The 16785-nt window shown below is 35.7% G+C and overlaps 1 protein-coding gene across 1 annotated transcript; it reads right to left on the bottom strand.

The window, feature by feature from the left end:
- Positions 1-912: 912 nt before the first annotated feature.
- Positions 913-12876, bottom strand: LOC105334750 (deubiquitinase MYSM1). The gene is made up of 16 exons (XM_034455585.2): positions 12755-12876; positions 10920-11007; positions 10479-10546; positions 9890-10013; positions 9706-9804; positions 7944-8817; positions 7660-7843; positions 7358-7488; positions 6672-6778; positions 6403-6480; positions 3422-3538; positions 2946-3132; positions 2542-2669; positions 2215-2347; positions 1965-2122; positions 913-1337 (listed from the first exon to the last, which is right to left on the bottom strand). Exons 1-16 carry the CDS (start codon positions 12805-12807, stop codon positions 1176-1178), a joined length of 2691 nt encoding a protein of 896 aa, XP_034311476.2. The 5' UTR covers positions 12808-12876; the 3' UTR covers positions 913-1175.
- Between the last annotated feature and the right edge of the window lie 3909 nt (positions 12877-16785).

Here is a 16785-nt window from a genome sequence, read left to right on the forward strand (position 1 = left end):
AATTTTAGTTGAAAAGTCGGGAGTTGTACATTAGGTGGTGTTTAATGTCAGTTTGTTTTTTTTTTTCATGAATTGATATGTTCGAAAATGAAATGTGAACGTTTCTTTGTTAATTATAACTTTTACAGAAAAGATTAAAGTTTAACAAAAGACGTGGTAAACATGTGATAAAAAGAATCTCTCATGACTTGCGATGGTATATGATTTTTATCCAACTTGTTGTGTGTTTTCTATCCCCTCGCTCTGGCTCGGGGATAGAAAACACACAACTCGGATAAAAATCATAATTCTTTGCAAGTCATGAGAGATCCTATATGTATCATATATCGGCTTACCCTGTTAAATTAGGAAATGATGGGGAAACAGTGCAAAATTTAATAAAATACAATGTTAATTAAGTACTATGGATTCATCATTATTCATTGAATACCAATTTTCAGGGGTTTTGCTGTTTATCCATGAAATTTAATGTTCATTTTGGTGCAATTTCTAATACATGTAACACATTACAATTATGTGATCACTGTCCACAAATTTTACGAATCGTCCAAACTGCGATTTTCATTAAACCCTCAAAAAGTGATGCCAACAAAAATTAATGAAACAATGGTATATGGCCACAAACCTAACCAATGTCCTGATTTACTGTTTAACCAATTGGTGAATTTTAAGAAGAGGATTCTCAATTGCAAATTGTAAGCACTTATTTTCAATCCTGTTGTATATACCATAGACTTTCATAATAAACATGTGTAAGTACTGAAGTACGCCCAGAAAGAAAAGACAGGGTGCATTCAGATACAGTGTTTAGTACATCCCAAAGAGGGTGCAATGGTTCCCTCCAGCTGTCTAACGTCTTAGCTTACCAACACATTCTACATGAATTGAATTAAACATGACAAAGAACAAAAATGTCAATAAGATGATCTTGTTTATTTAAAAAACAAAATAAAATAAACAACAAAGCAAACTAATAAATTAACAAAAGCAACCTTTGAAAGCTTACAGAACGGGAATACAAATCGTCAGCATTACTTCCGTTGTCCAAGAAATACTGGCACAAATGTATTTGTCATTAACATGCATTAATCAAACTTTGAATATTGTTCACATAGCTAACAAGACACCCCTTTATACATGTATACCCCACCACTGCCACTGCCCTTATGAAGTTGTCAGCCATCAGGAGGGCTGACCAGGAGTTCTGGATCTGGGACCGCTCTCGCCTCAACTTTCCCAGGCCCAAATGCCATTATGAAGATCTCGCTGACAATTTCTAAAAACTGCGTGGACTCCTCTGAATTAGGCTCTAGCGAGTCTTTTAGTGACTCCAGCATCTACAATTGAGAAAAAAAAGCTATTCTACCAAAATAAAACTGTACAGATGAAATAATTGACAATTTACATGACTGTCTTCAACATATAGATATTTAATGACATAATTGTTGATCTGGTCAGGAAAAATGACTGATAATTACTTCATGGACATGAAAATGAATACTCTCCATAAACAATTGCCATGAAATATAATATGAATAATGTCCTTGGTTGATATACTCTCATCAGATCTATAAAACCATATACTGACCTCGTGAAAAGTCTATTATTATATAATGCCCCTTACCTTGTCATACAACATAAAACATATTGGCCCTGTACCTTCCATACCATACATTACATATTGGCCCCTTGCCTTCCATACCATACATTACATATTGGCCCCTAAATACCTTTCCATACAATACAAAACACATTAGCGTCTTACCTTAGCATAAAATACAATAAATAATATGCCCTTACTTTGCCAAACAAAAGAACAAATTAGCTCCTTACCTTGCCATACAGTATATAACATAATGTCCATAACCTTGCCAAACAATATGATACATACTGGCCTCTTATCTTGTCATACAATACATGTCTCTGTAACTTGCCACACAAAACATACATGTATTTTTCCCTACCTTGCTTAGACAGGAAGTGTCCCCCAGGTATGGTTGTAGGAGCTCCACGCGGTTTCTATCATGACTGTATTTCTCGGCCAGCATGTTAATGCTTCGCATCACAAGCTCGGACTGAAGCGGCTGCATGATCATCCCGTAATTAAAAGAGTAGGGCATATCTGTACATAAATAAAGAGATTCTAAGCCTCACATCATCAGACTAATTGTAACAAATGAATCAACATCATCATAGTCTGCCTCCCTGACTTACTGCACTTGTCGACGGGGCTGATCTCGGAGCTGATGGTCAGACACTGGAACTCGGAACACATTCCTGGCGAGGTTCTGTTATAAGGACTCACAATAACACCAATAAAGGAGAAACCACCCTGAGCAAAGTAGTCCTGTAACAGAAATCACAATCAGCTCACAATAGGCATAGGTCATTAAGGACATTTAACAAACCTTAAATCTACTCGGTCAAAAATTAAACCTCTACTGAATCTGATCAGTTCATTGAGGAGTTGGACTATGACTGAAATTATCACTGTTATTCTTTGATGATTTGAACCCTGAATGACTGACTGTGTGGAATTACCTGAAATTTGAGCTGCGTCTCGATATCACGGATGGATGGGTTGGGGTTAAAGGTCGGATGTGAGTGGTACCATCCCACCACATTCATTCTGTTGTTGTTGATTTCCTCACAGGCAAATGTCTGAGACACTGATGGCCAAAAAAAAAAAAGAGTAGCCAGTAAGTGTGATGATTTACATGTATTTAGTAATTAAAAAGATGTTTGCAACAAAGTGACTATACAAGTAATACCTGGTAACATTACAAAGCAACAGAAATGCAAAACATGCATTTTGTATAATCAGGTTAAGAATCACAAAGAATTAATGACATAACTGCTATGATACTTGATCATATTACGAGTATAATGATATTTTGAAAAATGAATGTAATACATGTATATCTAATATATCCTCTACAACTGACCTGGGTCCATCTCACACTGGAGACCGGTGCTGATGCTGTTACAGGGAATTGCCATGGTGATCTCCAAGTGCTGGTCGTCTCCATGGAAACAACCCCCTAACATTCCTATGACCTCTGTTTTGGATACATGAGCATGGATATCCATGATGATCAAAGCTGTGTTGTGTATTTCAACATAAAACGGAGCCTAGAAAACGAATCAAACAGGGTTTGAATTTGAAAAACAAGATAGAGACAAGAATATCTACTGTAGAAAATTGGAATTTGTGTTGGCTCAATTTTTAAGGGATTTATGCCTCACCTACGAATTAACATTCCTAAATAATTATGAAACATATATTTAATTCATTAAATATACATGCAACTTTTTTCAGAAAATAGCATTCCCACAAACCTAATAAAAGTGGCAATCCAATAAAAATTGCTCCCCCCCCCCCTCAAGTTCCATATTAAATGTTTCTGTAAGTCAGACTTACCGGTTTCTCCTGAGAGAAATGATGACAGGGAACGAGTTTGAATGGATCCAAGAATGGAACCCTGGGCGTTTTGGGAACTTTAGCTTGGTTCTCTTTAATTGCAGCCTTCTCTTGATGCTGCAAGTACAACCACAGAGTGAGCTTCTGAGATAATCATTATAATGCTGATAGGGATCTAACTACAGTTCTTGTATACCTGACCTGACTCTTAATTTTGAGGAGATTTTGGTGTGTAAAGGTTGAACAAACCACTGAATGCTGTAAACATATTATATTTGGCGTGTACAATATTTGACAAAAATTACCGGTAGGTTTGAACAAGTTGGCGTACATTTGAATTAGCATATTCCTGAATGTGACTATTCTTTTACATATATGCATCGCATTTATCCATGTACTTGATTTAGCAGAAGCGGCATTTCCAAAAAAAGCGCTAAATAGAATACACAGCCAAATGTAGTACGTTTACAGTATTACTGAATCCAGATACTCATTAATACACCCTTCTCATATAAAAAAGTTCAAGAGATTTTTATCGGACACTTGTTGAATAAAATCATATTAGGCTTAGCCAAAAAATATTTAAACACTAACAATAAGTAACAGCAGCTTATATAATTAAATTACAAATAAAAGTACATATGTAATAGGAAAATAATCTGGTATAGTATATATATATGTATAAAAAAATTTCAACTTTTATTATTTCATCATTTTTTTTAAAAAGATGTAATTAGAGTGGAGGGTGTTGTTGGGTTCATCTAGTTTACTTGTAATGTTTATCTTCATATAACTCCCTACCTGTATAGTTTTCCCCTGTAGCACCCTACCTGTGTAGTTTTCCCCTGTAGCTCCCTACTGCTGTAGCTCCCTACCTGTATAGTTTTCCCCTGTAGCTCCCTCACTATATAGTTTTCCCCTGTAGCTCCCTCCCTGTATAGTTTCCCCTGTAGCTCCCTTCCTGTATAGTTTTCCCCTGTAGCTCCCTACCTGTATAGTTTTCCCTGTAGCTCCCTCCCTGTATAGTTTTCCCTGTAGCTCCCTCCCTGTATAGTTTTCCCTGTAGCTCCCTTCCTGTATAGTTTTCCCTGTAGCCCCCTACCTGTATAGTTTTCCCCTGTAGCTCCCTACCTGTATAGTTTTCCCTGTAGCTCCCTACCTGTATAGTTTTCCCCTGTAGCTTACTACCTGTACAGTATTCCCCTGTAGCTCCCTACCTGTAAAGTTTTCCCTGTAGATCCTTACCTGTACAGTATTCCCCTGTAGCTCCCTACCTGTATAGTTTTTCCCTGTAGCTCCCTATCTGTATAGTTTTCCCCTGTAGCTCACTACCTGTACAGTATTCCCCTGTAGCTCCCTACCTGTAAAGTTTTCCATGTAGCTCCCTACCTGTATAGTTTTCCCCTGTAGCACCCTACCTGTATAGTTTTCCCCTGTAGCTCCCTACTGCTGTAGCTCCCTACCTGTATAGTTTTCCCCTGTAGCACCCTCACTATATAGTTTTCCCCTGTAGCTCCCTCCCTGTATAGTTTTCCCTGTAGCCCCCTACCTGTATAGTTTTCCCTGTAGCTCCCTCCCTGTATAGTTTTCCCTGTAGCCCCCTCCCTGTATAGTTTTCCCCTGTAGCTCCCTACCTGTATAGTTTTTCCCTGTAGCTCCCTATCTGTATAGTTTTCCCCTGTAGCTCACTACCTGTACAGTATTCCCCTGTAGCCCCCTACCTGTATAGTTTTCCCTGTAGCCCCCTACCTGTATAGTTTTCCCTGTAGCTCCCTTCCTGTATAGTTTTCCCCTGTAGCTCCCTACCTGTATAGTTTTTCCCTGTAGCTCCCTACCTGTATAGTTTTACCCTGTAGCTCCCTACTGCTGTAGCTCCCTACCTGTATAGTTTTCCCCTGTAGCACCCTCACTATATAGTTTTCCCCTGTAGCTCCCTCCCTGTATAGTTTTCCCTGTAGCCCCCTACCAGTATAGTTTTCCCTGTAGCTCCCTCCCTGTATAGTTTTCCCTGTAGCCCCCTCCCTGTATAGTTTTCCCTGTAGCCCCCTACCTGTATAGTTTTCCCTGTAGCCCCCTACCTGTATAGTTTTCCCCTGTAGCTCCCTCCCTGTATAGTTTTCCCTGTAGCCCCCTACCAGTATAGTTTTCCCTGTAGCTCCCTCCCTGTATAGTTTTCCCTGTAGCCCCCTCCCTGTATAGTTTTCCCCTGTAGCTCCCTACCTGTATAGTGTTTCCCTGTAGCTCCCTATCTGTATAGTTTTCCCCTGTAGCTCACTACCTGTACAGTATTCCCCTGTAGCACCCTCACTATATAGTTTTCCCCTGTAGCTCCCTCCCTGTATAGTTTTCCCTTTAGCCCCCTACCTGTATAGTTTTCCCTGTAGCTCCCTACCTGTATAGTTTTCCCTGTAGCCCCCTCCCTGTATAGTTTTCCCGTGTAGCTCCCTACCTGTATAGTTTTTCCCTGTAGCTCCCTATCTGTATAGTTTTCCCCTGTAGCACCCTACCTGTATAGTTTTCCCCTGTAGCTCCCTACTGCTGTAGCTCCCTACCTGTATAGTTTTCCCCTGTAGCACCCTCACTATATAGTTTTCCCCTGTAGCTCCCTCCCTGTATAGTTTTCCCTGTAGCCCCCTACCTGTATAGTTTTCCCTGTAGCTCCCTCCCTGTATAGTTTTCCCTGTAGCTCCCTCCCTGTATAGTTTTCCCTGTAGCTCCCTTCCTGTATAGTTTTCCCTGTAGCCCCCTACCTGTATAGTTTTCCCCTGTAGCTCCCTACCTGTATAGTTTTCCCCTGTAGCTCCCTACCTGTAAAGTTTTCCCTGTAGCTCCCTCCCTGTACAGTATTCCCCGGTATCTCCCTACCTGTATAGTTTTCCCCTGTAGCCCCCTACCTGTATAGTTTTCCCCTGTAGCTCCCTACCTGTGTAGTTTTACCCTGTAGCTCCCTACCTGTGTAGTTTTACCCTGTAGCTCCCTACCTGTATAGTTTTACCCTGTAGCTCCTTTTCATCCACCCACTGTCCATACTCATTCCTTATTCTCCGTTTTCTTGGTCGCTGCAATTCAGATAACATCAATATTTGACTTTTAAATTATGATGAGGCATTAAAATACCCATTTTTAACCATTCTATGCAAAAAAAACACCAAAAATAGCATTTAAAATTTTGAGCTCAAACTGTGTCCAAATCCCTTTAAGAAGAATTAAAACTTGATCAAATCAACAGCTCCCCCAACAGTTCACTCACCATGGACTCCAGCTTGGAGAAGTTGACCTTGATAATGGCGTCCCGTGAAGGTCGATCTCTGCACAGCTGTAGGGTCGGCTTTGATGTCTGGTTGTAACAGGCTTGTTCTATATCAAATTATCAGCATTTGTTGGTAAATTTATCTGGCTTGCTTTTTATCAAAATACTAAACATTTTGGTTAATTTCAAAGGCTTGCTCTAAATATCACAATCCTAGTATATATATGTTAATTTAAGATCAATAGTTACCAAAGAAAAAAAGAGCTTAAAATTTCTTAAATTCAACTTGACCTTATAGCAATAATCACATACATTGAAAATAAATTATGGTGTTTTAATATCTTAAGGTCAGACGACACGTTCCTCGTGCATCTTTTTTGTATCTCCTCGTAATAAAGATTTCCAACAAAAATAATCCTGATTTTAACCGAATTTGGTTTCAAAAGACATATTTGATTATGCCCCTTTCTGTGCTCTACTACGATTGGAGATAAATTTGAAATTTTAATAAGATTAAAGAGAAAATTGCATACATTAGTATCTCGCACAAATGCCTGGTAAGGTACCCTATTGGCCTAATTTTTTGCAAGAAAGCTTGTCAAAGTAGATGTAAATCAATAACAAATTCCAGAAAAAAAGTGTTATATAAAATCTCGGAACATGTCGCCTGTCCTTAAAGTACTTACCACAACCAAAATTAATGGCCCCAATACATTCCAGGTAGGTGTGAATTCTTCCTATACAGTTGACATCACCACAATTCTTCAGTCCAGGTCGGACACATGTTTTGTTGAGGTACCCTGGTTTACATTTTTTCCTTTTAAGACAAAAATCATCAATTATTTAATAAAATATACACTGAAATAAAACTTTTTGTATTTGCTTAAAAGTTACAGTGTCATCAGGGTAAAATAAAGGCGACTTTTTGACTTTTCAAAGAAAATATATTCTTTCAGCAAATCTACCAATTCCAATTTGATATTCTTACCAAGTATCTAAAATATAGTTTCTTATTCTTAAATAACGTTCCAGAGTTTTAGATGGTCGTCCATCAAAAAAGTCGGCATGGATATGACGTTCCTCCTCTGTAACCAGTTCCTGGTCTACGACTACTTCCTGTGTCGGAATTGGTAAATCCATTACCTCACCGTTCCACAACACAACACTATTGCCTGTTAAAAAAAAAAAAAAAAATTTTATTTGTGACACCATATGGCACTAACCAACTTGCAACTTTTGAAGATGTTTTCTTGTGCATGCCAGTTTACTCACTTGATTTTTGCTTGTAGAGTTCGTGGGCTATATCTGGAGTGTCCTGAATCATTTCAGCCTCTTTTTCATTATTCTGTGGGGAAACAGCCTCATTTTGATTTGATGCAACCTCTGGAGATTTTTCAGGTTCTATCAGAACCTCCTTGTTTCTGACTTTCTCCGGTGATTTGTTCAGATTGGCAGCACGGATAAGTTGTTCATACACTGAATTTGGGGATGCGGATCGAGATTTAAGGATGGGGTTTTCTTCATCCTCATTTTCTATGTCTATCTCTCCATCCTCATCTTCATCCTCATCCTCTGCAACAATGTCTGCTACAGCACAGAAGCGGTCCAGGTTTTCTATGACCCCGGTGGACTGCTGTAGACGTGACTCCAGCGATGGACTTAGTTGTCCGATCCCACTGCTGGAGAGCGTGACCACCTGGAGACTTGAGGGGTTAGGCTTAGGCATGGACTGTGTGCTTGAGATTGACCCAGACACAGGGTTCACAGTTATCTGGACTTTGCTCGGTACTTTAGGGGCAGTCTCTGTCTTTCTATGTTTGGTAACTATGGGTTTATGGACAGACTTTGCTGTGGTCTCTCTCTTCCTTCCTAGAGACTCAGACACTTTTGGCACTCCCAGGCTACCCTGGTTGCCTGGCTTACTGGTCTCCCTGCACTTGGAGGCGCTGTGGTTGATCAGCATTTTGGCTAGCATGCTGCCTTTGCTTGGGGAGGAGATCCCCTGCTTGGTAACCGTGGTGACTGTGGTTTGAGCTGTGGTGACCAGGGATAGAACATCTTTCACAGAGTTGTCCGCTTCGCTGGACGTTGAAGGCACGGTAGATAGGCTGACACAAGGCTCCATCGGTTTACTTTCCTCCTTTGCCTAAAGCAATACCGGTACATAATCATTACAATATCAGTTCAGAATCCTGCAGTTTAAGACATATACATGTATGCCACTTCTGTAAATATGGATACTTTAAACGGTAAAATATTTTTCACATTTAATAAGTAACAAATAGCACATGAAGGAAATGGAGATGTTAAGAAATTTAATGCCCGATTCTACCATAACTAAACTTAAAACACTGAATCTTTAGTTATTGTTTACTTGTCAAAATCTTCAATCTTGCCCGAATTTCCAAAGGACTAAGTCGGTTTTATGCAATTTTTGCCCCCCAAAATCAAAGTTTTAGAAAGAGCTTTAAAATAAGGTGAAAGATAGTTAAAATCATATTGGAAATAAAGGTGTAAAAGGTTATCACCACAGTGACGTCATAATGTAGAAATGACGTCATGAATATTGCATTATTTTGATAAATTGATGTTTTGTAGCAAAATATGGGTGTTTTCTGATGGTTATTCGACTGGGAAACATCGAGCGCAGGCTTGCTCAAGTACCATTTTTTAGTATAATATGTATAACTATCTGAAGATGAACATATGTTAAAATCGCACTTGAGCAGACCTGCGCTCTATACTTCCGATTGCAAAATACAGAGCAAAAATGAGAAAATCTTCATTTGTTTGCAAATTTGCGGGAATTAGGTCATTTAGGTGACGTCATAGATAAACAGGGAGTGAGCAATGATGACTAAAATCAAGATTAAAGTTATAGGCATCGTCTTTACAATAATTTGTGAAGATTTCATTTTTATACGATACTATTTAAAAATTGGTTGAAATCGGGGGCAGGTATTTGACCATACCGCACATAGTCCTTTACAGTTATAATAACAAAAACATTTTACTTTGTTTCATAGTGACTTACTTTTTGTTTGAAGTATTGCTGGGCGTAGTTTTTGACCTGCAGACTTGTCCTATTTGGCATAAGTTCAGCTATCTTTGACCAGCTTCTCCCAAACACTTCCTATATTTTATTGAACAAAAGTTAAAAAATTGTGTGGTACTTTCAAAATCAAAATAAGCATGCTTATGATAAATGTTTGCCATACCAAGTATTTTTCAAACATGATTTTCTCGTCTTCAGTCCATGGCTGTTTCTGTATCTGAGACTTCTTGGACAGCAGTCGTGGGTTCTTCACTCGTCTCGGACTTCCCTTGCCATTTGTGTAATAGCTGATTCAAGTTAAGGTTTAACTGAATACTTCACAGGCTTTCCAAAGCTAACACACAAGAATGTAATGTGCTTCTGTATGCAGAAGTGTAAACAGAGGTCTGATCCTTTTGTACTTATATCTTATTACAATGTACATGTATTACAATTAAAAGTTTAAATCAAAGAATATCATAATTATTAATGTAAATACTTTAATTAAGGTAGCTGATCCATAATAGCCCAAGATTCAATGAAAAGACAGAAATGCAACATGTCATACATGTCAGTTTATTCTAATACATATTACCAGTAAGGTACATTACAATTAAGTAGGAACTAAAAGAGGGAATATTGAGTTTAGAACTTATGTTCATTGGATGTTTATTTTGGTTTTGAAATGTAATTGTATGTGTATATGTGTGTACTTTATAATTCAAACATTGAGCACACAAAGACAGTACATTGCTATTGTGCAAATAGGATACTGTTCCTCCTGAAGCATCTTTTCAATTGTTGCTTTGGACTTTTCATCGAATGTATCCATAGTCCAGCCCTGTAATAGCAAGACTTTATTCATGTCAAACATATTTGAAACCCCCCCCCCCCCACCTCTTTACAACCTCACATTTCAAGCACCTTACATTATCAGCTTTTTATTCAATGTGTGCAGTTCACTGTAGAGCCTAAATTCAAACATTCAGCTCACATTAATAGTAATGGTACATCAATATCAATTACTTCTGAGGCATTTATTCATTTGTTGATTTAAATTTTTAGAGTGATAAAGATGAACATTTTTTTAAAAATACATGTACACCTATAGTATTGGAACATACAAACATTCAAATTTCTGCAAGTCAAAGTCAGCTGATAGCTAAAAAAACAACAACCAAAAAACAGATGACTGCAATACATATACCACTAACCTGCTCGAGCATCCAGGCGGGGTTTGTGTATTCTGGCAGCAAGTTGGCACTTTTTGAGGGAAGCTCATCATATATGTCACTGTCCACGCTATAAGTAGATTAAGAACTAAATTACAATCTACAGAAGACATCTATAAGTAAACGACAAGATAAAGGTACCTATTGTCCCTTGTGACATGGTCAAGTTTACCTTAATCAGTAAGAAAAAGGAGAACTTATTCACATGTATTCTAACCTCGTGATTGGGATGTGGTAATTTGTTATTTCATTGTATGTAAAACTTGAATTTCAATCATCTAACAAATTAATCTAGATATTTTGGCATTGGTTAAAGAATAAAGTCAATAAATGGGAAAATTATGTTTTCATCATCATCATCATCATCATCATCATCATCATCATCATCATCATCATCATCATCATCCTTTCAGCATATTGGGGTTGAATGGCTCAAAAGGTGATATGCATATTTGTCACTTCCTGGGTACCTGTCCCTTATCAAGGAATGACAGTGAAAGTTTTGTGTTCTAAATAAGAATTTTCAGATTCAATAAAGTTTTCCAGTTTGTTAATACCAATTAGATTTGCAAAAGTTGATTGCAAGGAGTTATGTATGTGTGATTTTCCTTATTCCCATTTGCAAGGGAATAGGTGACACATCTTATACCTAGAATTATCCAATATGTTGATATTTAATATGACTATTTCAGTTTTTAGATCTAAAAGGGATAAAGACAAACTTCGATACTTTTCTTATGATTTAAATCTGACTTGTAAAAAATATAATCATTTTACACATTGATCTTCTCGTTAAACCACAAAGGTTCTAATAAGATATGACCCTCACATTCTGGCTTTACAGAGTCCAAGAATTCAGCAAAATAAAATAGAGTTCCTTTCCAAACTAAATTTGATGTTAAATTAGATTTTTGTTTAGAATACTGTGATCCGATTTGTATGAGATGAGAAGTGGTACAATTAATTATTTTGTTGAAAAACATAGACCATTATATGTATTTATTTATTCACCAATCAAGGGCCCTTAGGGGGCATATACATTTAAAAAAAATAATAATAATATCATGATTATAACAAATAATGAATGAAATAACAGCTCACAGTGTCCATTATATAACATAACTTGCATATTTGTGTCAAAATATTACACACAGAAACATGCAAATTAATTGTTTTAATTAACTTGAAAATATGCGCAAATGCTCATAAAACATCATTTTTTTTCAAATGTGACCTATGTTTTGAGTGAGCTGAAGAAAACTGAATTCCAACGAAGAACTTGAACTTCTACATATAATATATGAGCATAACTTTGAAAACGCAACTATTGACACTTTGTTATGAACGCTTTAACGTTTGTTTTGTGTAAACTGCCCCAAGTTTTATCAAATAGAATAACATATGTAGACATTCCTAAAATATTTGATAATTTTATGCCAATAAGTTAACCTAATTGACTGTTGTCTCATGATATCAACAGTGTCGCTTGTCTTATAATTCTGACAGAGTCCTCTAACAATATCTGACACAACTGTGAGATGTATTATTGTTCTCTTTAAAAAATGAATGAAAGTCAAAGCAAGTTCACAATGGTGAGTTAAATAAACTGTTATGAAAATGCAGAGACATAAATAACAGTTATTTATGTCTCTGGAAAATGTTTATTTTTTAACAATGAACAAAAGTTGACAAAATACTCGATTGGATCGTCACTCAAACAGACAGCATGGTGACAATATCATCACTCAAAGCGAACTCGTTTCAATCAATCTTTACAAAAAATATAAATGGCTAATGAGACTTAAAGCTTAACTTACTCTAATTTAAATTCAAAGTCTCCTTCGATGTCAATCTCTCCGTCTTCCGCCATCTTGTCTGGTGTCACAGATGTTGACCAAGTTGTACATAGTTGAAGTCTGTTCAATAACGTTAAAAAATTACAAAATATGTACTTAAAGTAATTTATTTGATTATTTAAAGATATATAGAAAGCATTATTTTACTTTATTACCATGTATTGAATTCTTTTCACAAATTTTACTGATTATAAAAAAATTTAACATCCGGAATTTTCATCAGTATTGGTTCTACAGTTTTTCAAGCTCTGGTCATATCCAGCGGTCATACTAAAACACGCCTGCCGACGCCTGCCGGGGAAAACACGCCTGCCGAGAGAAAACCGCACGCCTGCCGTTTACCTGATGGATTATTTTAATATTTTCTTTGATATTTTATTTAACTTAACTAAATTAAGTATCATAATAACAAAAAGTTGACTTTATATTGATTATTTAGCACAAAATTAGCAAAAATGTTCAATGTTGGTGAAGATAGATAACTCTTACGTAGAATTCATACGCCTGCCGAGGAAATCTAGACGCCTGCCGTTTATTTGATGGATTATTTTATTTTTTTCTTTGATATTTTATTTCTTTCAACTAAATAGATGATAATACAAATCAAAAGTTGATTTTATATTAATTAATTAACACAAAATAAGTAAAAATCGAGTAAGCTGATCGCTCTTACGAAGAAATCATACGCCTGCCGAGGAAATCTAGACGCCTGCCGTTTATTTGATGGATTATTTTACTTTTTTCTTTGATATTTTATTTCTTTCAACTAAATAGATGATAATACAAATCAAAAGTTGATTTTATATTAATTAATTAACACAAAATAAGTAAAAATCGAGTAAGCTGATCGCTCTTACGAAGAAATCATACGCCTGCCGAGGAAATCTAGACGCCTGCCGTTTATTTGATGGATTATTTTACTTTTTTCTTTGATATTTTATTTCTTTCAACTAAATAGATGATAATACAAATCAAAAGTTGATTTTATATTAATTAATTAACACGAAATAAGTAAAAATCGAGTAAGCTGATCGCTCTTACGAAGAAATCATACGCCTGCCGAGATAATGTATACGCCTGCCGTTTATTTGATGGATTATTTTTATTATTTCTTTGATATTTTAGTTTACTTAGCTTAATAATTGATAACAGAAATAAAAAGTTGACTTTAAATTCGTTAATTAACACAAAATTGGTAAAAATCGGTAAAATAGATAACTCTTACGCAGAATGCATACGCCTGCCGAGAAAATCTTTACGCCTGCCGTTTATCTGATAATTTTTTTTTCTTGGATATTTTATGTTTCCTAACTAAATACATGATCAAAGAAATAAAATGTTATTTTGTATTCGCTGTTTAATGAACAGTATTATTAAAAATGTTCAAATTCTGTAAAGAAGACAAAGAGTTCTTACCCTGCTTACGCCTGCCGAGACACTGAGTTGTAAGCCTGCTGATTTAATCATTTATCCATGTCTTTTATTTTTATTTCTTGAAAAACATCAGCTTTTTACATAGTTATCGTTATACTTTATTAGTGTTTTCATACCCTTATTCTTTTGTTGCAATTAATTAAAGATATATTACAAACTCGAATCAGGGACATATGTACTGTTATGATATACATGTACATGACTTTTGTATGTCTCTGCTCGAATTTTAAGATTAAAGATGGTCTCTAGTTTTTCGATGAACCCTTAAATTATGCATGTATTTTACGTATAAACAAAATATTTTATGTTATATATTCATACGATCTAAAAGAGGTGTCTGAAATAAGAAGGAAAGTATACTGATGTGAATATATATAATTAATGCACTGTTATACTAAGTACAGAAATACGTATGGAGTCAAACTGTAAATACTGTGTTGGGTGAACATGTAAATACAAAATTCAAGACATGTAATGGAAATTAATATTTACATCAACTCAATTAATTCAAAAGATGCAATTCGACAATTTCATTTCTTTAGAGAAGTGGACTGGCATAACCTTTATCCGTGTATGAAGGCTATATAATGTATTTCTTAAACAAACAGGATAGCGTACTTAAATTGTGTAAGCATTCCAGATTTTATAAATAGTTATGCTCCTAAATTATTAATTCTAGTAAATGTATATGGGGAAAGGTTAGACTTTTTAAGCAAAGTGCATTTACATTTTCGTACACAATTAGTTCTGTACAATGTTTGTAACTGTTTACATCTTGAAAACTTTTTCATCTCAAGACATTCACTGCCTAGTTCACCAAACTATATCTAAATCTCTAGATTCTGATTCTGTTTCGCTGTGTTTTTTAAAATCAAATATTTACATGTACAGGACATTCATAAGCCAGTAGCAAAATTTTACATTGCATGATATCAGTGTAGCGGATAATTATCCATTCATGGGAAAGAGGGGTAGGGGGGTATCAGTTTGAATATTTAAAAAAAACGGCTTTTTCTAAAAAGAAAATCTAACATAGACTCAATCATACCCCACTATAGACTTTTGAAACCCAATACACGCCTAACCTTCCAGTGATGACTTATTCTGTTCGTAGAAGAAAAAAAGCAGACTTATAGAGCATGCAATTACCAAATCAAAGCAGAACTCTGTATGTTGATTCAATATTCACAATCAATATACTGGTATAATTATTGCAGCTTCATGTTCAGTATATGCTATATTTTGAGGCTATCATTCAGTATTAAGTTCGTTTCATTTTCCCAAGCTGATGAAAATGTGACCGGGTTAAAATTTTACGATTTATGGTTTCAGTTTTTAATGGAGAAAAAAAAGAACCCTGGTTTAACGTTGTAAAGTGATTCAAATCATGTCAATATTCTTGGTTATTATATAAGCCTGGACTGTCTCGTAAATAATAATGAATGATAATTTCCCCTACAAAATAAGTTTTGTTTTTCTGCATATTTCATAAGCTTCTCGAGGATATATACATCGTCGGATACCCACGGGTGATCGCGTCTTTTACTTACTGATAAGTAGGTATAAGTTCAAAGGCTATACATAGTATCCATACTTAGGAAGATCGACTCGTTCATAACTATTTTTCTCAGTCACCTAAAACACATGAGAGAGAGAGAGAGAGAGAGAGAGAGAGAGAGAGAGAGAGAGAGAGAGAGAGAGAGAGAGAGAGAGAGAGAAGGGGGCTTGTGTACAAGGTGTGTGCTTCACGGTCGTCTTCCAATATACAGGTAGGTAAGGTCTATTGTTTCTTAAGAGACAAAAACCCGTTCAATTCACACAGAATACACAAGAAACTAACACGTGTATGTATACACGTGTATCAGTAGAGCAACGATCATTAGTTATCTTTGGATATGTAGCCCCAACCCCGATTCGCCCAAAATATTATAGCAAAGAACATAATGAGTAAATTATTTTGTTATTCGTACATGATTTGTAATAAAATGAGATAAAAATACATTAATTTGTATGTGCATGTTCAGATTGTGGTCCCGTTTTTTTATTTACAAAACTGTGAGTGTAACCGTTTGAGGGATAGTGAAGTGAATGATATTGTAAGCCATATGGTATGATTATATATGTTACATTAAAGTTTTAAAATTCAGAGAATTTAAAACTATCTATAACTTGTTATAGATAGTTTTAAATTCTATGAATTTTAAAACTTTAATGTAACATTATAGATAGTTTTAAATTCTCTGAATTTTAAAACTTTAATGTAACATATACATTGAAGAATCAATAATTACGAATGCATGCATTATTCTTTCTTTTTCTTTTTCTTTTTATCAAAACCTCCACGACCTACGATTAATTATAGTCAGTATGGTTGATTAATATAAAAATTGTCGGGAAGATATTTTACGTTCATTAAGTTCAAAGACAACCGATCTGCATAGAATATCGGGTTCATTTTTGACTCAGAAAATTTTTACTCATGAAATAAATTAAAACCGAAAAAAACCACCACGTTCAGATGTCGAACATTTGGAATGTGAATGTCTTACGCTTACCGA

This window comes from Magallana gigas, chromosome 7, assembly GCF_963853765.1.
Source record: "Magallana gigas chromosome 7, xbMagGiga1.1, whole genome shotgun sequence".
In the NCBI taxonomy this organism is placed as follows: Eukaryota; Metazoa; Mollusca; class Bivalvia; order Ostreida; family Ostreidae; genus Magallana; species Magallana gigas.

Bases quoted from the DNA above. Each gene is read 5' to 3' on its own strand.
- LOC105334750 (XM_034455585.2), bottom strand. From the start codon at position 12,807: ATGGCGGAAGACGGAGAGATTGACATCGAAGGAGACTTTGAATTTAAA. The intron at 6,779-7,357 runs GTAAGTACTTTA...AATTTGATATAG, and splicing joins GGCCATTAATTTTGGTTGTG to AACAAGCCTGTTACAACCAG. The intron at 2,348-2,541 runs GTAATTCCACAC...TTTCTGTTACAG, and splicing joins AGACGCAGCTCAAATTTCAG to GACTACTTTGCTCAGGGTGG.